The 21781-nt window shown below is 39.5% G+C and overlaps 1 protein-coding gene across 2 annotated transcripts; it reads left to right on the forward strand.

The window, feature by feature from the left end:
* Window positions 1-43: 43 nt before the first annotated feature.
* On the forward strand, window positions 44-20931 carry UCHL5 (ubiquitin C-terminal hydrolase L5). Of its 2 annotated transcripts, XM_064147166.1 has the most exons (11): window positions 44-283; window positions 1656-1719; window positions 3371-3476; window positions 11826-11951; window positions 12034-12095; window positions 12177-12307; window positions 14092-14155; window positions 16408-16510; window positions 16956-17069; window positions 18381-18479; window positions 20321-20931. In XM_064147166.1, exons 1-11 carry the CDS (start codon window positions 202-204, stop codon window positions 20363-20365), a joined length of 996 nt encoding a protein of 331 aa, XP_064003236.1. In that variant the 5' UTR covers window positions 44-201; the 3' UTR covers window positions 20366-20931. The 2 variants fall into 2 exon arrangements, with proteins under 2 accessions (XP_064003236.1, XP_064003237.1); XM_064147167.1 differs by lacking the exons at window positions 44-283; window positions 1656-1719 and adding an exon at window positions 6949-7032 and having other exon boundaries at window positions 3458-3476.
* Window positions 20932-21781: the final 850 nt, after the last annotated feature.

Here is a 21781-nt window from a genome sequence, read left to right on the forward strand (position 1 = left end):
GCTGGGGCGGTACCGCGGCCGGCAGCGGGCAGCTGCCCCGGATCTAGTCCCTTCGGCAGCTTCCTGCTCCCGCCCCGCCTCACCATAGAGATGACAGGCACGGCGTGGCCGCGGGGCCTGCCGGGAAGGGAGCGGCGTGCTGCGGCCTCGCAGCTAACCGGCCGGCGGCGGCGGACCTGAGCGAGCCTACTGCCCGCCGCCATGTCGGGAGGGAGCAGCGCCGGCGAGTGGTGCCTCATGGAGAGCGACCCGGGCGTCTTCACGGAGCTCATCAAGGGCTTCGGTGAGGGAGAAGGGGGAGCGGGGCCGGACGCTGGGGTCGCGCCGCTGGGCAGGCAGTGGGACGCTGAGGCCGCAGTCCCGCCGATGATTGCAGCTTTTCCCGCGCTGGTGCGGGACAGGTCTGCCCGCCGCGTCTGGCGGGGCGGCGGCTGTCTCCCGGCGAGGGGCGCCGAGCCGGTGGGCTGAGCGCGGCTGCGATTTTGCGGCTGCCCGGCTAGCTAAGGGAAAGGAACGTGGGACGTGGTGGAGGGCAGGCTCAGGCCGACGTCTGGCGCACCCCGGCAGCCCTCCAGTGACCTCGGTGCCGCCGTTTCGGGTTTGGGCCGTGCTCGCCGCGCCTAGCACTACCCCTTCGCCGTACCTGTCACTGCCTCGGCAGTCTGCACGTACCCACGGCGGGCAGCGGCGGCGCGGCCCCGGGATTCTGGGCTTCAGGGCGGTGGGTGCCCGGTCGTAGGGTGGGCTGTGCAGCAGAGCCTGTCCTGTCGCCCAGGGCATGTGGACGCTCTCTTCGGAGAGCTCGACAGGCACATGGCGCGTCGGGGAGAATAGCGGTGTTTGCAAGGGGCTGGATGCTGTTCGAGTCGTGTGTCAGCTGACAAGGCTTTAGAATTCCCAGGAGAGGAAACGTTACGGGAAAGCCCTATAACCACGCTGAGCTGTGGTGCTTGGCAGGAGATTGCGTAGCCTGCCAGGGGCTGCTTTGGCTTTTAAAACGTTAAATTATACATTGAATGGCATTTAGTATCCTTGGTAATATCATAATTGTGCGACTGTGACAGCAGATGAGCCCACACAAGATTTTGACAGAAGCAGCTAAGTGATTCTGTTCAAGGTTACAGTGGTGTATAATTTCCGTTGTCTTTCTCACAAGTGAAGTCCAGGCATGCATCTCACACTGTGTTTCTATGTAACTAATAAACTTCTACATACTAAGTGTTTGAGCTTCTGGGGCTCGGTCTTGTTTGAGCATATCGTTGACAGTATCTTCTATCAAATATCTGGTGGTGTTCTCTGAAATTGGATGTTTTAAGATGTTCTTAAACATCTGGATGTTTTGGAGACAGATGTTCTGCCTTGGACTAGGTGACAATATCTTCAAAACCGGCATTATATTCACTTGACATGAGGTGACCAGGTTCATCTCTGCTTCTTTTTTAAAGGCAGATAGACAAAGGAGAAACTGCTGAATATTTTTTTTTGTCCTGTCTTTGTTTTTTTAAAGGAAGCACATTAAAGCCTGTAAATGGACTTTGCCATAACCTGGACATACAAGTTGTAAATCTTGCTGTAGGTCCTTCACGTGTGTTTTAACTGGCTGCATCTCTTTTAAATGAGGTAGTTGAAGAAACCTGTATCTTTCCTTGTTGCAGGTTGTAGAGGAGCACAAGTTGAAGAAATATGGAGCTTAGAACCAGAGAACTTTGAAAAATTGAAGTAAGGTGCTTTTATAATCTACACAGTTTGCATTTGTCCAAAGCAGCTGTACTAAACTCAGGTGGTATTTTGGTAATGCATTTTCTTTGTTTTTTCCTTCAGTTTCCAAAGGTGTTCATGAAGATTTTGTTGTAATTAAATACTTGGCAATTAAATGCGTTTTTATTAATGCCTTGGTACTTAATCTAGCATTTATGGGTTTAGAAAGAGATGTTAATAGCAGCTGGACTGGAAATGCAGCTGTATTTTTTCATGTTTGCTTGCATTATATCATTTGACAAATTTCTATTCCATGCTCCAGCTCCCTTCTTCCCATAACATGATATTGCATCTGTTGCCTTAAATTAATTTACTGTCCTTAGCTACTCTTGTAACATGTTTTTCCTGCAGAACCACTTCCACGTGTATGCAGGCAAACAGTCTTGTCATAACTGACAGTGACTGCTTCCATATGGAGCAGTTCTGTCTTCATTAGGCAAGATTCACTTAACACAACACATCATGGACTAAATGGTACCAGCCTTCACGTACAAGATTTTAAGAGGAAAATGTCACCTAAGCTGGTCCACATCCTACTGCTGTGCGCATGTCCTACACTGATGTAATTAATCTTTCAGAAGATGTAGCAATTAGTATGAAAGATGTAGTTTAGAATTGTTCTCTGACAGAAGATAATTGACACATGGATGGCAAAGATGTTACTTGGAGTGGTTTATTTGCTGCCTGCAACTAAATGCTTCATATGATACTTCATCAGAACATTTACTTTGTTAACAAAACAGGTGTAGCTTTGCTTGCTTGTACTGTCAAATGTGTATCTTTCCAGTCTTATGTGATGACTAGCTTTCTTCCTTCCCTCCCATGCACATGTACAATACTGAAACACTAAGATTTAAAAATCTAATAACACATAGCATTTTTCAAATTCCTTCTGACATCTCAGATTTCTGGTCAGAAATTACTTGAGAGGCTTCTTATGCAGTACAGTAGTGTATGTCCCTTTTGTAGATAAACCTCTTCTGGCATCTTTGTGGTGATGCTCTTAGACTCAGATTGATATAATGAATAGGTTTGTGTTTTAATGTAGCTGTAGATTTTGTAAGAATTGTTTCCTTGGCTAACAAATGTTTGGATTATGGGAGTGCAACGTGCAGTAAAGGCTGTTCACTATGCAAAACATGCAGTCTGAAAAACATGTCAGAATTTCACTATAAGAGAAACTGGATTTCTTTTACTTATCAGAGAAGGTGATGCATGAAGGTGCACTAGAGCTCCTCTTTGAATATTTCATTTGTGCCTCAAAGGATTAGTAAAGGTTTTGTTCCAAATCTATTCATCAGGAATAAATTCAAATTAATGTTGTGTAACCATAATAGTTGCAATAACCAGGAAAACTGGTCCTGACTTATGGAAATTACTGATTATCAGTTCTTTAGCATAGACAGAAAGAAGCCTAAAATATGTTCTACCAAAGTAAAAGACCACATCTGAATATTGCAGTGCAAGTTGTTTATGTTTAGAAAAGAATAATCAACAGGATGACTCTACCAGCATACAACTAAATTATAGTAGAAATCTCTGGCATTGATATTTTTCATCAGTAAAGGTGATGTGATGTTTTTTTTCCTTTCCTATGAATTGTATTTTTCAGGCCAGTACATGGGCTCATTTTCCTCTTCAAGTGGCAGCCTGGAGAGGAACCAGCAGGTTCTGTTGTTCAGGATTCCAGACTGGATACAATTTTTTTTGCTAAACAGGTATGGGAAGTACACTATTTTTTCATAGATATGTTCTGAAACATAGCTTTTAATGCTGATGAATAAACTTTTTTATTAACTATGTACACAAAAATAATGAAAATAACTAATTCTGTGAAGGCAGCGCCAGTGTTGTAAAAGATGTCTAACAAAGCAAAGCAGATCAGACAAAAAAATCATTAGGTATAGAAGAATAAAGCTCTTATTTGTTTGTCAGCCATCTCTTAAAGAAGTAACTCTTCTATACAGTAAAGTATTCATTGTTAGATAAATGTTCTCAACAGAATGAACACCTTTTTTTTGTTTGTTTTGAAACCACTTTCAACAAATTCTAGGAAGAAATGCTTATTTTGGTCTAGTTTTCATTTCTGGTGTCTCTCAAATGCTCTGCAGCCAGGGCAATATAACTCTAGGATAATGCTTTGAGAGTTTTGCAGATGATTTCGGCATGGGAGTTTAAAGCATTTAAATCAGATGAGTTTAAGTTAGAAATTACAGGAATTACAGGTTTTGTTAATGTAATTAAATACTGAGTTGTACTGAAGTTTTGATAGCTCTGACAGTCTGCTGTGTATTGTTTGCAAGCAAGTGAAAGTAGGGGTATTTAATAAAGGTTTTTAGCTTTTTTTCAAGATCTGCTCCTCAAACAGTGGTAAATGTTAACAGTCCTAGCAAGAAGTGTAACCCTACATGCATTTATAACAAGATATTCATATCGAGGGAGAAGTTACTAGTCTTTCTGTGAAGACTGAGGCATAGACTGGTTGCTGGCTTTGGTTTTTTGTTTGTTTGCGTAGTTTTAGCTGTTAGTTTGGGGTGGGTGGTGTTGTTAGGTTTTTGTTACTGTTTTTCTTCTGTCTGGTTGGTTGGGTTTTGGTGGGTGGCTGTTTTCACACGTGAAAGTGTTTTGTATCTCACTTTCAGGATATAAAGAAATCTCTATAAACACTTCTAGCTTAAAGTAAAGAAATATGGAATGGAACAGAAATATTAGTTGTGTCTGTAGGTCTGTACATGTGCTTCTGTTGTGCATATACCATCTTTAAGGTGATTATAAAAGAAACAAACTACTGTTTCGTGCTGTTGTGGATTACATTATTTGTTGATCTTTTTTAATAGTCTTTTCCTCGCTCTTCCTTGGTGCAGCTCTTGAATCCTGCCAAGCAATGTCCACCAGTCTTATGATACGGTTATCATCAGTAGTTTTCCAAATGTCTTTATAGGACCATGATTTAGGTTGTGATTTTTACCTCATCAACCATACTATTTGTGATGAGTAGGCTATGCCTACAGAATAGCCTTACTGCAAAGAACCTCAGGGAAAATCCTTGATGTATCTCTTGAAGAGTAGTTAGATGGCAGAAGGAAATTACTCATAAGGATCTAGAGAGGTTCTTTTAAGATTACAGCAGATTTACTCTCATCAAAGGATTTCGTCTTTATGGTTCCCTGTGAGTAGAAGTTTCTCCAGAATTGTTGTTCTTGTGGATGCTGGGAATTTTCCAAGTATTTGTCTGCTTGCTCTACTGCATTCACTGTCATTTTTTTAACCCCTCTCCACTTACATTTTGAAGCTTGACACTGCTAAGTTAGTTTTAAGTTGTGATGCAGAGTGTACATCAGAAAATCTGGTTAGTGTGAGACTTGCTAACAAAACCAGACAGTTGCAGGCTATCAGTGAAAAGTCTTTTGTAGCTTCCTTTTGAAGTATTCATATTTTACTGTTTTCTTAAGCCTGAAACCCCTTTGTGAAGGTACAGGAACTTTGTCATCTTCCCTCTCCTTCACCTGCTGCCTTTAAGGAGGGTGTACTGGAGTGGCTCTAAGAATTCATTTCAGCACAAAAAGCAATTTCTAGAAGTATTCATTATTTAAAAACAGCACTACCTAGTTATGCCACCTGATGGCATGGAATATATCTTTCAAGAGTTTAGAATTGACATGTTTTTTTCATGTTTTAGTGGTGTCTGTTAGTCAAGTGTAGTTGCTTGGCAAAATCAAAACATTTCTTGCAGACATTATATATATGCTTGTGTTTCATGTGAGTTCACTTTTGCCCAGACAGATAGTGACTGAACAGTTAGTGAAATAATTACAAAGAAATTAAAAGTCAACAGACAGATTTTGGGAGGGATTTGTAAATACTGGTTTAGCTCTGATGACTTCCATATTGGAGAAGGTTAGCTGCTGTGGTTAGAGATCCAGCTTGACGTGCTATGTTTTGAGGACAAATAGTGTTTTCTTAAACAAACAGTTGATCTGACGATTTGCTGCTGATAACAGCAGGATGTCTTGGTCCTGCCAACCTGTCTCCTTTCAGCTTCACAGTTCTATACCTTACTTGCAGTGGCTCAGCTGCTCTCTGAACTTCATGAGCCAGTGCAGCTCATCAGCCAGCAGTTTTCTGTAGATTCTCTGTGCATATGTTCTGGGATGGTCACCTGCCACATTGTGAGATGTATTTTCAGTGAGTTGGTACAGGCAAAAGCTGGTAAAAGGTAAGTGAGAGGGAACAGGAGTTGCTTTATAGCAGTACTTATTGCATTTCTTGAAGCTTTACTCTGTGAATTTGAGTCACCTAGGAGCACGAGGGAGAACAAGCATGGATATTAAATATTTCTGTTGTCAAATAGCCACTCACAGGTATTGTGCAGCTGGGCTCACGTGCCTTCATTTTCTTTGTGCTTGTTTTAAGTCACGTTTTGTGTTGACTTTGAGGGTGGAGTTTTGTTATCTCTCAACACTTTTTTTAATTATATTTTCTCCCCTTGATTATGGGAGTGATAAGTGAAATAGCTATACATTCATTTGTAGAGTAGAACCCAAGATCAAATAGGTTTGTTTTCTGGGTTAGCAACATTTTTAGTACATTTAAGATTATTGGTCTGTGGATTATTATCTTCAAAACTTACATGGTACTGGAGACCTAAAAATCTCAAGAACTGTCTTATAAATGTTACCCTCCAAAGAGAGCTGGTACAATCCATTTTACTGCAGAGTTTTAAAGTGTCATTCTGAATCCTGTATGAGCAAGACTGTGTAACTGTTAATACATAGCAACGATGTAGTATGTGGAATAGCTGATGTTATTAGAGCATGGCTCTATTTCTGTTCAGTTTTAATTGAATGTTCTATCTTTACAAGAGTTTCATTGTTTGGGGTAACTCTAGTTAGATGTAAAAGATTCAGCTCTCAAACTTTGACAAAACACCTTTAAAATTGGCTTAGGAAGCACAATTTTAATAAGAGGATTGTGCGTGCTCATCTTTTCACTCCTATCCACTTTCATAGCAGTGTTGTAGTTGAATTTCAGATGGCAACCAGATCTTGCTCAAAGTCAAATCACAAGTATGGGGGGGGGCAATTGAATTTTCAAGTCTGTCTAATATGCATGCATACTAAAGGATATTTTTTTTTTAATGGTCACTTTTATGTGCACTCATGTTAAATTTGGCCTCCCTGTTATGCCTAGGTATGATTTGGTCCTCTATTTGAGGCCACAGAACTCTGGATGATCTTACATACCCTTTGAGCTAGGAAACCTAGGCACAAAGAGGTGAGTTAAGGAAACAATTTCAGCCTTAACTCTGAATTTCCTGATTTCTGTGTTGCTTATGTAGGTCTTTGCTGTTACTTTTACACAGTGGCTACACAATTGTACCACGTAATGTATCCAGTTGTCTTCAGCACTGTTTTCAGTAGCTATACTCTGTGCTAATCACTGCAAAAGTGGAAAAATGTCTCTTGACAAAAAAGAATGCCATTGTTGTAGGCTTATGTACCAATTTCTTTTTGGTTTAGTAACCTCTTCAAGTTTTATTACAAAGTATTTGCATCACACCTTGTTTGTGCCATGTGTTTGTGCTGCATTGTGATGATAGAGTAGTTATGATAATAAACTGTGACCTTAATTAATTGGAAGTAAAATTTTTATACTTTAAGAAGAAGGATCTTCTAAATGATACTGTTAATAGCAAATCACTGGTATTTAGTTATCTTTGTGCCTCTAATGGAAGCATATTATGTGTATTTTTTTTAACATTGAATACATTTGTGGCTTTCAGACTCAATTTGTGACACCATCAGGTTTGATAATGTTAAAATAGACCTGATAGCTGTGTTAAAGATAAAAAAAACTTGGGGTAACAGGTAACTTGGAATATATCTAATCCAAGTCAGTAAGAGGTTATTGATATTCCTATGTAGTTATAGGAAGATTACAAATTTATTCCAAAGAAATAAAAATGAAGTGGTGGGTTTTTAACAGAATCAGACAGGTTGGAAAAAAGCCTCTAAGGTCATCAAGTCCAACCTATCACCTAACCCTTCTAATTAACTAAACCATGGCACTAAGTGCCTCAAGCAGCCTCCTCTTAAACACCTCCAAGGATGGTGACTCCACCAGTTCCCCGGGCAGCCCATTCCAGTGCCAATTGCTCTTTCTGTGAAGAACTTCTTCCTAACATCCAGCCTAAGCCTTTCCTGGCACAGCCTGAGACTATTTCCTTTCGTTCTGTCACTGGGTGCCTGGGAGAAGAGACCAACGCCCACCTGGCTACAACCGTCATTCAGGTAGTTGTAGAGATCAGTGAGGTCTGCCCTGAGCCTCCTCTTCTCCAGGCTGAACACCCCCAGCTCCCTCAGCCACTTCTCGTAGGGTTGTGCTCCAGCCCCCTCACCAGACTTGTTGCCCTTCTCTGGACATGTTCAAGCATCTCAATGTCTTTCTTAAATTGAGGGCTCCAGAACTGGACAGAGTACTCAAGATGTGGCCCAACCAGCGCTGAGTACAGGGACAGAATGACTTCCCTGGCCCTGCTGGCTGCAATATTCCTGATACAGGCCAGGATGCCGTAGGCCTTCTTGGCCACCTGGGTGCACTGCATGTTCAGTCAGCTGTCGATGAGCACCCCCCAGGTCCCTCTCTGCCTGGCTGCTCTCCAGCAAGAGTCAGTTTCAGAAGTATGTCCTAATGCTGAATTTTTGACTCAACTTTGTGAAGCCAACCGTTTTGCAGCCTTGGGATGCTTGGTAAATGAACCCCAAAGTCTTGCTCTTTATACTACCAACTGCAGCACAGGGTTGGAAAAGCAAAATATGTGATCTATCAGATAATGAGAATCAGGAATTTCAGCCTGAAGTTCAGAAAATTGGATTGGATCCTTAGGAAAGATTCACATTTAGGGAGCTACACATCCTAATTGAGGATTGTGCAAAAGTAGCCCGTTCAAGTGGTTCCTGTGTCATTTCATGGTGATATGACAATCTTCTGGGGTTTTTTGTTTGTTTTGGTGTTTGTTTGGGTTTTTTAGCTCCTCTCTCTAAGGTGCATATTTTATTTATATAATGTTTTTTTTCCAAATATTATTAAATGCAACTTGTAGCAAAGTATCTGCTTTAAGTTGAAGGCCTGAATGTTATCAATTAAATATGCCACTGACTTCCTGGGTAGAAATATACAGGCAAATGTTGGGATTTCTGGACAAATACAGAAAATCCTCTGAAGACTCTTCAAGTCAACATAATTTTTTTTTCCAGGATTATCTATGTTTATTATCATGCTATGTAAGTGCACAAAATGTTTCCTGCCAGTGTTAAGATACTTTTAGGTAAGAGAGATTTTGGGAATTGGGGTAGATGGATATCCTGACCAGTTTTTCTCTTGAAAGACTCTAAGCCAGTGCTATACTGGCTGTGTGAGTTGATAGAATGCTGTGGCTGTGTGACAAACCTTCCACTTGTCTATGTTTGGTACTGCATCATCTCCTCACTCTGCACTCTTCAACTCACCCATGAACTACCACTAGCTAGGTACCACCTCCTTCCATCCTGCTGATTTCTCACATAGTCTAGACTCAGGACTACCCTTTTTAATGCATATAATTTGCTTCTGTTCCTGTGTTACAGGACCAGTAATGCTACATTTTCCACTCACTTTCTGAAAAGTATTTGTAGTTGTGTAATTTTTGTTTCAGCAGCTGGGAAATGCCAGTCTAAGATTGGCATCTTATGTTCTAGCAGTAAGACAAGATTGTTTAGCTTGGTCTTTATATACTTAAACAGATTTTTCTCATACTATAGTCAGAACACAAATATATTTACCAATAAAGGCAAATATTTGATGAGACTGCAAATTCCCTACTGTTCTGGGGGGGGGGGGGGGGGGAGCTTGTCCTATTTTTGCTGTTGTTGGAAGCTCCTTTATCCAAGTGGACCAGCATAGTTTGTGTGTTAATCTTGCCTGTGAGCACAAATTGTCTCTTAATTTCCCTTCCCTTTTTTGAAGCTATTATTTGGTTAGCAATCTGCCAGAGCAACTAACTGTCCCATCTTAATTTTTCAGTAAAATAGTTACCACTTAGTGCTGTCTCTCTATATCATGTCCTGTATTAGTTATCATTTAACAAGTGCAGTTCTCTGTAGTGAGTCTTCTTTCATTGTAATAGTACTCTTCTGAGAGTTATTCACCATAGGTCTCTCTCTTTTCTCTATTAGCTGAAGTACAATGTTTGTAATCACTGTTTCAGCTTAGCCCACTCTAAACCACTTAGAATCTTCCTGCTTTCACTACTTTTAAAACTGTCTCTGATTGTTCTTTAGTCATATCTCAGAGAATCCTTAGTTGTTGATTCCTTTTTTTTATGTTAAAATATTAATTCTCTTAAATTGTGTCATTCTAACAGTCTGGGGTTTATTTTTTTTGCTGTTGTCCATTATTTCACATTTGTATTATCCTTCTCTGTCCTTAATTTTGTAGTTCTGTGAACACTAGCATTCAGTGTGTGCAGATGACTCCCTTGATTATAATTCAATTAAGCTGTTTTTCTTACATTAAGAAGTGTTTTACTATTATTTTTTTTTATCACCTGTAGTATATACAGACATGATCTGAACTGAAGTATAGCAAATGAATATGTGGTGTGGCTTAGTGTTAACATAGTCCATACAAAAGAAAACCTACTGACTTTGATTTGGTCATTATTATTTGCTTTGTTTCTTTCTCCTTTCTTGTTGGAAGTGGTTTCACATTCACAGCCCTGAACTAAGTTTCATTTGTTTAATATAAAATCAGCATCCTCTCAACTAGTCCTAAAGTTTAAGTAGCATTTTCAGTTGCAAAGCAATCTCATAGACTGACATAACATTGCTTTTCCTAGCCTATAACTCACTGAGAGAAAACGGCTAATATGAAGTCTTTCTTATGTCCTGAAACAGTTAGATTAATGTGCTTTTAATTAAATTTCAGGTTGTTTAATAATCCTTTTAGTCTCTTTAAATACTGGGCTTTAGTTTGGACATTATTAAGCAACACTGAAGGCATGGCTGTAATATGAAAGTGTTTATATTTTCTAGAAGTGGTATACATATGCCTAAGGAACAGCGTCACACATGTTAGTAACTTAAATGATTGATTGGAAAGGATAGGTATATTGTCAATTAAGAAACAAGTGAAAAGAAACATCTAACATTCCATATGGCTTATTAGCCAGCAGAGTCTTGTAAAACATCTTTACCTTTTGAAACACCTCTAGCTTCTCTTAGTTTGTATATAGGATGTTTAACCTTTTGAAACACCTCTAGCTTCTCTTAGTTTGTATATAGGATGTTTAACCTTTTGAAACACCTCTAGCTTCTCTTAGTTTGTATATAGGATGTTTAACCTTTTGAAACACCTCTAGCTTCTCTTAGTTTGTATATAGGATGTTTAACATTTTGAAACGCCTCTAATTTCTCTTAGTTTGTATATAGGATGTTTTTAATTTGGTGTCCAGCACAAGCTTTCTATAAAAAATCTAGGTTTCATGATGTGCTTTATTCCTAAAAATGTGGTGGTTTGGGTTGGTTTTTTTTTGGGGGGGGGAGATGTTTGGGATTTTTTGGATGATGTTGTAGTTTTTTGTTTGGTTGATTTTGGTTGTTTTGTTTTGTTAGGTTAGAGGTTTTTTAATGTATTTTTTGTTTCAGCTCCTGGTAGAAATTCTGATTATTTGAGGGACGTTCTGTTGGGAGAGTTGGGTTTTATTTTTTTAATGTTGCTTGGTTGGGGGGTTCCTTCTTTGTCCATTATTAACTTCTTTAGGGAGATGGTGAGGCAGTACAATGACAGCGTTTCTAGGCAAAGGTGCGAAATGCCAGTTTATCAATGAATTGCATATGACAGCCATCCAGTGTTCGTTAGTCTCTTACAACAAAGGCTTTTCTGTGGCTACTCAGGTTTGGTGCCTGTTGCAGGGTGACACTGTAAAGTGAATCAGCATAGAAAGACTGTGTTGGTAGGGAATAGTATTGCCCAGCTTACAGGACTTTTTTATCACCAGCACTGAACAAATTCTCACCACTTTTTCCTAGGTAATTAATAATGCTTGTGCTACTCAAGCCATAGTAAGTGTGCTGTTAAACTGTGCTCATCAAGATATCCATCTAGGAGAGACTCTGTCAGAGTTCAAAGAATTTTCACAGAGCTTCGATGCTGCGGTAAGTACCTGCAGCTTTCTTGATTTTAAATATTGCAGCATTACATCTGTGTTGGCTTACACTCCAATTTTCTTGCCTTCAGATGAAAGGTTTGGCACTAAGCAACTCTGAAGTGATTCGGCAAGTTCACAACAGTTTTGCCAGGTAACTCACGTTTTAAATCTATGTAAAACTTGAGCAAATTCTTCTTCACCTCATTTTTTTTTTTAAACATTTTCTTTGCAGACAACAGATGTTTGAATTTGATGCCAAGTCTTCAGCAAAAGAGGAAGATGCATTTCACTTTGTTAGCTATGTTCCTGTTAATGGAAGGCTGTATGAACTAGATGGCCTAAGGGAAGGACCAATCGATTTAGGTAATGTTTTACTTTGTTTTCTGAGCATCATGTTAACAACGGCTTATTGCAAAGAAGAAATTGTATGTTACAGGGTGTAGTAAAGTCATTTAGTGAAATAAAACATATCTTTGAAGTTTTTTTTCATATGCTATTGAGGCTTTTTTGCAGTGATTTATACTGTTGGCTTGGTGGGGTTTTTTTGTTGGACTGAAAATGAAGTTCACTGCCTGCTTCCTCTGCATTTCAAATTCTCTCATTCAGTTGTCAAGTGAACAGACTATGCAGTCCTGTGGACTTCTAATAATAGTTTTAGGCTAATGTAATTAGTCTAATGCTTTTGTTGCAAGTGAGCAGTTTAAGCCATTTCTTGTGGATATTTGCTGTCTTTGCCTGAGGAAATATGTTGTTGTTCTGAGCTGTTTCTAAGAAAACCTGTCAAAAATGTGTAGTCATTTTGGCTTTCCTTATCGATAGCATTCAATTCCTTTTGCCAATATGTTTCCTATTTTATGTTTTCAAAGCTTTTTTTTTCCTGGGTTGATTATAACCTATTCACTCATTACTTGCTCCTTCTGTGGGAGCATAGGTACAGCTGACTGTACACTTTATGCATTATGTGGCTGGTGTTTACACACTCTCTTTTTTTTATAGCAAGCGTTTTCCCAGTGACTTCAAAAGCTACTGTAGTCTCTGTAAGACTTGTTCCTGTTTGTGTCTTGCAATCTTTCTTAACTTGCAGTATGTGTGCCATCTTGGGTCTTGAAGAGCTCTGCAGTGTCTCTGCACTTTTTGATTCTGATGTAATCTCAGTATGTTCCACACTCCATTTTCTTTACAGTTATATTTATCTTTAGGCTGAGTAATAGCTTGCTGCTAATTCTTAGTCTGGGTAGAGAGACTGTATAGTCAGCAGACCTACCAGTAACATAACTTTTATGGTTACAAGATTATTAATCTCTTCATTTGCTTTAAAGCCTTGAAATTTTTAGAGACATTGTCAACTTATGAAATCACTTTGAGTTGCCTTCCAGGTAAATGAGGGACTGTTATCTATCATACATCCATCTTATTTTTTCCTATGTCTGACTTTTCAACATTGAGTTGGATCTACATAGTATTAACACTTCTTCTAAATGGAACATCTGGATGTTAGGAAGAAGTTCTTCCCAAAGAGAGTGAGTGGCATTGGAATGGGCTGCCCAGGGAGGTGGTGGAGGCACCATCCCTGGAGGTGTTCAAGAAAAGACTGGATGAGGCACTTAGTGCCATGGTCTGGTTGACTGGATAGGACTGGGGGATAGGTTGGACTGGCTGATCTTGGAGGTCTCTTCCAACCTGGTTGATTCTATTTCATAGCAAAGAGTGAGAGCACTCTGTGCATTTGGAGGTGCCTGAAGATTGCACTAGAGAGAACCTGGTTGGTTCTATGATTCTGTAGCCATCCATACCTTTTTCTTTTGCTGTCTGCTTCTGTATTGTCATACCAACTATGTTTTTGTTATAAATCCCTTACTTAGCATAATTTCCTCTTCTCCATTTGTTACCATTTAACATGAATTTTGCTGATTATGCCATAAACATTTCCTTCTCCATTGCTTTGGCCAGTACATTATCTCAATATTATTCTTTTTAAAAATGTCTTCCACTTCCTAAAAACCTCTGAGTAGTTTGACAGTGCAGTTGCCAAGGAAAAACTCAATACATACTCTGAAGTTGCTGCATAAGCCTCAATTTATGCAAGTCTTGAATTTGCAATAAATCTGGCAGACATTAACTTTTTGTTTCATTTTTGCTTTTTCTAGGTGCATGCAATCAAGATGACTGGATAAGTGCTGTACGGCCTGTAATAGAGAAACGTATCCAGAAGTAAGTGTTTATGATGCTGTGATGGTTTGGGTGTTCCCCGCCCCCCCACACTTTGTGTTCAGTTCTGGGCCCCCCAGTTTAGAAGGGACGTTGAGATGCTTGAGTGTGTCCAGAGAAGGGTGACGAGGCTGGTGAGAGACCTTGAGCACAGCCCTATGAGGAGAGGCTGAGGGAGCTGGGATTGTTTAGCCTGGAGAAGAGGAGGCTCAGGGGTGACCTTATTGCTGTCTACAACTACCTGAGGGGTGGTTGTGGCCAGGAGGAGGTTGCTCTCTTCTCTCAGGTGGCCAGCACCAGAACAAGAGGACACAGCCTCAGGCTGCGCCAGGGGAGATTTAGGCTGGAGGTGAGGAGAAAGTTCTTCACTGAGAGAGTCATTGGACACTGGAATGGGCTGCCCGGGGAGGTGGTGGAGTCGCCTCCCCTGGGGCACTTCAAGGCAAGGTTGGATGTGGCACTTGGTGCCATGGTCTAGCCTTGAGCTCTGTGGTAAAGGGTTGGACTTGATGATCTGTGAGGTCTCTTCCAACCCTGGTGATACTGTGATACTTTAGAAATTACCCAGACTAGTCTCAGCCGGCTCTGGGAATATAAACAAAGCTATTTATTTACAGCTTAGCACGATATGCAAGCAGATATTTACAGTATATACAGTTATATACAGAAATATACAAGGTACAAGGTAATACAGAAAACACAACAGCCCTCCCAGAAACCTGAGCCCCAGGAGGAGCTCTCAGCCACCCCTGCACCTTCCCCCCGCCCCTCTCAACCTTACCCCAGTGCTAAAGAAGAATAGAGGTTCAGCCAAGAGGTTAAGAAGCAAAGGTTAGGCCGAATGGAAAGTGAGGTTAGGGAGTAAGATGTTGCTCAGCCAGCAGCCCGAGGCAGAGCGATTGAAAAAATGGCGAGAGTGTTATCTAATGTTTTAATTTCTCCTTCCCAAACTCCTTTGTGAGACTCTGAGGGAAGCAGACGTCACCATTGTTTTCCTTTCACAGCCTATAATCTAGTTCTTCTCACCAAAACGTTCTAGCTTGCTTCAAACTAGCACAGATGCTTTTAAAATATAGCACCTTACCTGTTATGCTTAAAAATTCCTTAGTCTTGATTTCCTTCAATTAAAGGCTTTCAACTGAGGTTCCAAGGAGTGACACTTTATGTGTTTCACTGTGTGACTTCAGAACATGAGCCAAACGTGGTCATAGATAAGTCTCACAGACTCTGTGTTCCTGTATGATTCATCAAAGTAGATAACTGCATAGTGAGGAGAGATTGTGCTAGTTCTCTGAAAAAAAGGAGAGCACAATCATTAACCCTGTTGGTCTTGCAAATTAAAACTGAGTGTCATTACCATGGATAAAGCCTCTGTGTGCACTTAGAGTTAAAAATACTAGATAATCACTATATTTGTGCAGATGGTACTTACAGACCAAATTTTCCTTAGGTATGTGGCATGGTTTAGATACAAAAACTTAATACAGAAGATTTCCTACTTCTTATCTCTGTCCCCAAATTGCAGCCCAAAACATGTGAGAAGTAAAGTTGTTATGTCATTTTTAGAAAGTAATTTTCAAACTCTTTTTTTTACTTGAACACCTTTTTTGATAAGCAAAACATTACTCCCAAATTGCATTTGGAGAGCTTAAACCCTGAAAGGCCTGGTAGTCTGTACTTTTCGCATGATGTGCCCAGGGAGGTGGTCGAGTTGCCATCCCTGGAGGTGTTCAAGAAAAGACTGGATGAGGCACTTACTGCCATGGTCTAGTTGATTGGCTAGGGCTGGGTGATGGGTTGGACTGGATGCTCTTGGGGGTCTCCTCCAACCTGGCTGATTCTGTGATGTGAACAAATCTTCAATGTTTATTAACAAGTAACAGTAATGAGAAAGTAGAAACTCATTTTGTACAAAAACTTGCTCTGTAGGGCTGTCTTGTTCAATTTTGTTGTCACCTGTATTTGTTTTCTCTTCTGGACAATTTCAATATTTGCTTTGTGGGATCAGACAGGAGTTAGTAATACCTCGGAAGAGGTTGTTAACTAGGAGTTAGATCCTGGATATTGCCCCTCTGGGATTTGACTTATATTTTGTGGCAAGACTGGATCTGTAATACAATTTAATAGAGTCATCTAAAATTATTTTCTCCACAGAATGCATTCCCTTATAATGAAATTGTGGAGGAGGTTCTTGAGTTGTCATGCTAATGACTAATTTTGAAAGTGATGGGGTTTGTTTTGTTTTCCTCATTTAGGTACAGTGAAGGTGAGATAAGATTTAACTTGATGGCTATTGTGTCTGACAGGAAGATGATATATGAGCAGAGGATTGCAGAATTACAGCAGCAACTTGCAGAGGTAGGCCGTGGTATTTGAGTTACTGCCATAGTTCTGATAGTAGTTTTGTGTCTTCACTTTATTCACCTCATCCTTTCCTTGCTCCCGAAGGAGTATCATTTAATAAACAAAAAAAGGCAGGGAAGGATTACTGCTTCTCTGTCCAGCTCAGTGCAGTGCTGTGTGGATGCAGCTCTGGTTAGTTCCAAGTGAGTTAATCTGAGCACTCAGTGCTGTGCGACCATGTCACTGTGGCTCTGAGTTACTTACTGTGGTAGTGGACCTGTTTTTTTCTAGCACCTGATTTAATCTGCTTGTAAGTAGAGAAATTCCTTCAATGTTCCTAGAACTGTAAGTCAAAGAGAATCTTCCTATAATAGAAATCCTCTTAAAACAAGATTTAGTTAAGTTTAAAAAATTAAAGAATGTAGTAAGATAATCCATTTAACTTTCTGTTTTGTGGAAGGAGGAGCCTATGGATACAGATCAAAGCAGTAATGTGTTAAGTTCTATACAGTCAGAAGTTGCAAAATACCAGATGTTAATTGAAGAGGAGAACCAAAAATTAAAAAGATACAAGGTATGTAGCCTTTGCTTTTGTGATTAAATTATTTATTTGGGAGAGTTGTAAGGAAAAGTCTGGGTTTATAGCTATGGGAAGCTGTTGCAATTAATCTGAAGGAACACAAGAGGAACGTGGACCTTAGGGAATGGGTCCAGAGGAGGGGCACAGAGATGATCAGTAGGCTGCAGTACCTCTCCTGTGAAGACCTCTCCAGGCTGAAAGAATTGGGGTTGTTCAGCCTGGAGAGAAGGCTCTGGTGAGACCTTATAACTACATTTCAGTGTCTGAAGGAGACCTACAGGAAGGCCGAGGAAGGACTATTTAGAAGGGCTTGTAGCACTAGGACAAAGGGCAATAGTTCTGAAATTGAGCAGGGTAGACTTGGGTTAGAGATAAGGAGAAAGTTCCTCACAGTAAGAGTGGTGAAATAGTGGAATAGGTTGCCCAGGGATGTTGTTGAGGCCCCATCCCTGGAAACATTCACAATGAGACTTGAGGTAGCTCTGGGCAGCCTGCTCTAGTTGGAGTTGTCCCTGCTTACTGCAGGGAAGTCAGATGAGACCTTTGAGGGTCCCTTCCAACCCAATTCTGTATGTCACTTGGATGGGTACTATAAAGACAGTGATGTAAATTCACGTAGCATTCCGTAATTTACAGGTTAATTGCCATTTTCTTTCAAGGAAAGGAGGGAAAGGTTTACATGTCAGCTCATAATGGTCTCTGTAGCATTGGGATGTTAATCAAGGAGATATTCAATTAAGTGCCAAAACAACAAAAGCACAAAAAAGCAAAGCATGTGCTTCAGGAAGTGAGAGTAAGCGAACAAATAAAACTGAAGAACAGACTCTCCTCCTTCTCTGAAAGGTCGAACCATTGTAGAAGCTGCAAAGCTTTTGGTGTCACAGAAGCAGTTATGCTTTTGCATTACAGAAATGTTTACATCTTCAGCCAAGGCTGAAGAGTCTCTACACAAGGAACTGTACAATACCCAGGTCAAATGGCAATTTAAGTTGAGAGAACAAATAAGTAGTTCTGATAACAGTACTTGTCCGTTGCTGAACTAAGTTACTTAATCACTGAAGGGTTTTCAGCTAGTCGGGCCAAGACTGTAAGGAGAACTTGTAACTTAAGCAGTAAATTCATCTGGTATACAGCTTCTCACCACGTGTTCAGAATTGTATTGCTTTGACTTTTGTATTTTTAGATGGCTGGTATGTAAAAAAGAATTTCATGTTTTGTGGGGCACCTGGGGGACAGCAAGAGGCATGGGAAAATTCCCTGTTTAGCTGTGTAATAAATCTGTTATTTCTTTTAAAATATTTTTAGATTGAAAATATTAGAAGAAAACATAACTACCTGCCTTTCATTATGGAATTATTAAAGACTCTAGCAGAGCACCAACAATTAATACCATTAGTAGAAAAAGTGAGTATTCCTATCTGACTTTTATCTATACTGCTATAATTCTTCATACTTGCTACTTAGAGCTAAAAATGCAGACAAGTATCTTGGAGGCATGAATGGCAAGGGTTCACTTATTTCAAGTGCTACGTTCAGATATTGCTGGTTTCCTGGTAATCATCTCTTAAGAGTTCCAAAGAGGAGATGGCAACTGGAGGCTGTGGGATCAACCAGCTTTGCACTGGTATGCAAATGGGAATTGTTTCCCCTTTGATAACACAACCAAATTTTTCTAACGATGGTATAGTAAGGGGCAATTAAATATCAGCTGAAGGATTGCTTTATAGGGCTGCAATACTGAAGACATATGGTTTGGGGTTTTCCTCACAAGAAATAAAAGTCGTATTAAAACTCTGATGTGTAGCTCCAGTTAGTAGGTGGTTGAGTTCCCTAAGCTGTCTCTATATTCCTTTTTGCACTGAATGTGTACTTAGATAAATGTGTACATAGAGGATAAATCCCTTCTGCTATCCTGAACTGTTAATGCTGTTTTGTTGATTGACTGGCAACACTAGGTGGCACCCTTTGCATGCTGGTTCTTCTAACCTGGAACGTGTTCCTTTTCTCTGATCTTGTGCTGCCTTACTGGCTCATTATTACCTCCTTTTCAAGGTGTCTAGCTATTAACATGGATTTACTATTAAGATTTCTGTTAAGGATTGTTTATAAAATGTCCCTGTGATTTGGCAGGGTTATTTAAACTGTTTGGCTTGTCAAGCACTTGAGTTGCAGTAAGATCAGAGCTGGCCTGCCTATCTAGTCACGTCATAGACAATACCCTTAGTTTTGAACTCACACTGAAAAAGTATCACTGTATCATTACAGTGAAATTTTTAAAGGAGCTAAATATTATTTAATGACTTTCTTGAGCTGATTAATAGGGAAAGTATGCTTGCAAGACAGTGTAAGACAAACTTTTGGTTTCAGTTTTTAATCTTTTCAGTCTTTGAGTAACTTGTGGAGTTTTAGTCAACTTTTATGTTAATAGGAATTATTTATTACACCATTAAGCTTCTTCTACAAGTAAATTTCCAGTACCTTGAGCAGCTGGTGATAACAAATCTTAATTCTAAATCACTCAATTAGATCCAGTTCTGTTCACTAGTAAGTGATACCAAGCAGCAGCCTGATTGATAGTGAACAAATGTTTTGAGACAAAAATGGCTAGTTTTGCATCTCTATTGTCCCTTCTTCTTGCCTAATCTTTTCTCACTCAATTCATAAAGAAGAAAATGTTAGTTCCCTGTTAATATGAGCTGTTGTCAACTGGTGCTGGTTCCCTGTTAATAGGAGCTGTTGTCAACTGATAAAAGTTATGAGTGTCTGTTTGCAGATGCCTTGGTAGGAACTCTTTGGGATTTTCTCCACTCTGCTCCTTTGAAAGGTCTAAAAAACTAAAATCTTGGTTGCTTCAGTGTTTGTAATAATCAGTGTAGCCAGATACAGCTTTTTCTCATAACAAAAGCTCTTTCTTTAGGGGGAGTTATTTTGCCATTAAATGAAATAAATAGGTACGGAAAACAGAGGTTAAACTGTTGTTGTTTTAAACTCTCCTTTTTCCCTGTGGAAATGGCTTTAGTACTTACATTTTCTTTCATACTGTATATTTAAACTTATATATATTCCTGTAAGACTTTAAAAAACCTAGTGGAAAAAGATTTCTGAAGGGTCTAAATTTGCATTTGGGATGTTTTTCTACAGCATATTCTTGCTGGATGTTTAAAACTGCAGCGAGCAGTCATTCAAAGCTCCCAACAGAACCTTTTGTGATCAGAGCTCAATATAATCTCCTTTTTGTTTTCTAGGCAAAAGAAAAACAGAATGCCAAGAAAGTTCAGGAGGCCAAGTGAAGATGACTTTGCAAAACACATACAGTTATTTGCTTCTGAAACTATTTTCATTACAACAAATAAAATGTTTCATAACTTTGAAGGTTTTGTCCAGTGCACGTTTGACAGTTGTAACAATTTGTCTTGTACTGTATGCACGGGTCTGATTTTCTTCCTTCCCCTGCATCTTGTGCATGTAGTACTGCTAAGTAAGGGTTTAGGTTCTCTTGGTCAATTTCAGTATTTAACAGTCTGCCTGATTTCTGAAAGCTCGGTAAGTGGACCTCAAAATATGCAAGGAAAATGTACCCATTTCATTGCACTTGAATAGACAATGATGAGTGATACAAATGCAAGTTTTAAGTCAAAGCATGAGCTTTCTTTGCTCATCCCTACTAACAGCTCTAATCCTATCCAGTTGTTCAGTGGCATACCCTCTGTTTATATGAAGTATGTGTCTAATTTTTTTACAAATTGAAGAGTATGAATTCAGTTGTAGAAACATTTGCAAAGACCAATGTATAATCTCAAAGATCTGCATTGCTTTAGTAGAAAAGATAATAAATATTCCCGTTTTTATTTTGGCAGACTTTGTTCTGTGGTATTTTATTCTTGGAGAACGTAAGTGGGATATGTGTTGGAGGTCATCAGCTTTGTGACTGTGCATTCTAAACTTGAGTTTAAAAGAAGGCACATTTGGTTTGAGCAGCTAATGCTCTTGGATATAAAGTAGTACTGTTCTAGAGTATGTTTGATTTAAATCATTAAAACAATGCTTTTTAATTGACCTTGGGAGGTAATTTCAGTGGGGGAAAAAAAAAACACAAAATCATACTTTAAAGCTAATACTGAGATAACATTCATAAATCCTTTCCATGATTCCTCAGAATTGTTCCTATAGGCAGCTATTCTCCTTTCCCTCCCACAACCTGTGCTACATGTGTATTGCTTTACTACCTTTTCAGGGTAATGCAGAAAGGTCATTGACTAGATAACAATGGATTTATCCTTGAGATTCCAGGATTGACGTGTTAGAAGTCCTTACCTTTGGAAGACTTTGGTCCAAGTGACTCAGTTCAATCTGCAGAGTTGACACACTCTTAAGAGTGAATGAGAAACAGGTAAACCAAGTTTTTAATTGATTTCAGTTTCAATAGTGGTGTATATTCCAACAATAGGGCAGTGAGGTTATGAAAGCTACATAAATTGAGATTAGAAGTAGACAAACACTAAGGAAAGGGTGACTACAGCATGTGTGTTTATTTCAACCATATTGGACTAAGCTAAGTAGATTTGCTATCCCTAACATTTATAAAAGCATTTTCCCCTTAATATTTTCTATTGGCAGTCTTGTTACAACATTATGTAAAATGAGTGATTATCAGCCAGTGAAGGAGCTGGTTGAAATCATCTTATCTTGTATTGTACAACTGGCAA

This window comes from Pogoniulus pusillus, chromosome 8, assembly GCF_015220805.1.
Source record: "Pogoniulus pusillus isolate bPogPus1 chromosome 8, bPogPus1.pri, whole genome shotgun sequence".
Classification (NCBI taxonomy): Eukaryota; Metazoa; Chordata; class Aves; order Piciformes; family Lybiidae; genus Pogoniulus; species Pogoniulus pusillus.

Coding starts and splice junctions, on each gene's coding strand:
- UCHL5 (XM_064147166.1), top strand. CDS start 202: ATGTCGGGAGGGAGCAGCGCCGGCGAGTGGTGCCTCATGGAGAGCGAC. Junction 284..1,655: donor GGAGCTCATCAAGGGCTTCG/GTGAGGGAGAAG, acceptor TCCTTGTTGCAG/GTTGTAGAGGAGCACAAGTT. Junction 12,308..14,091: donor GGAAGGACCAATCGATTTAG/GTAATGTTTTAC, acceptor TGCTTTTTCTAG/GTGCATGCAATCAAGATGAC.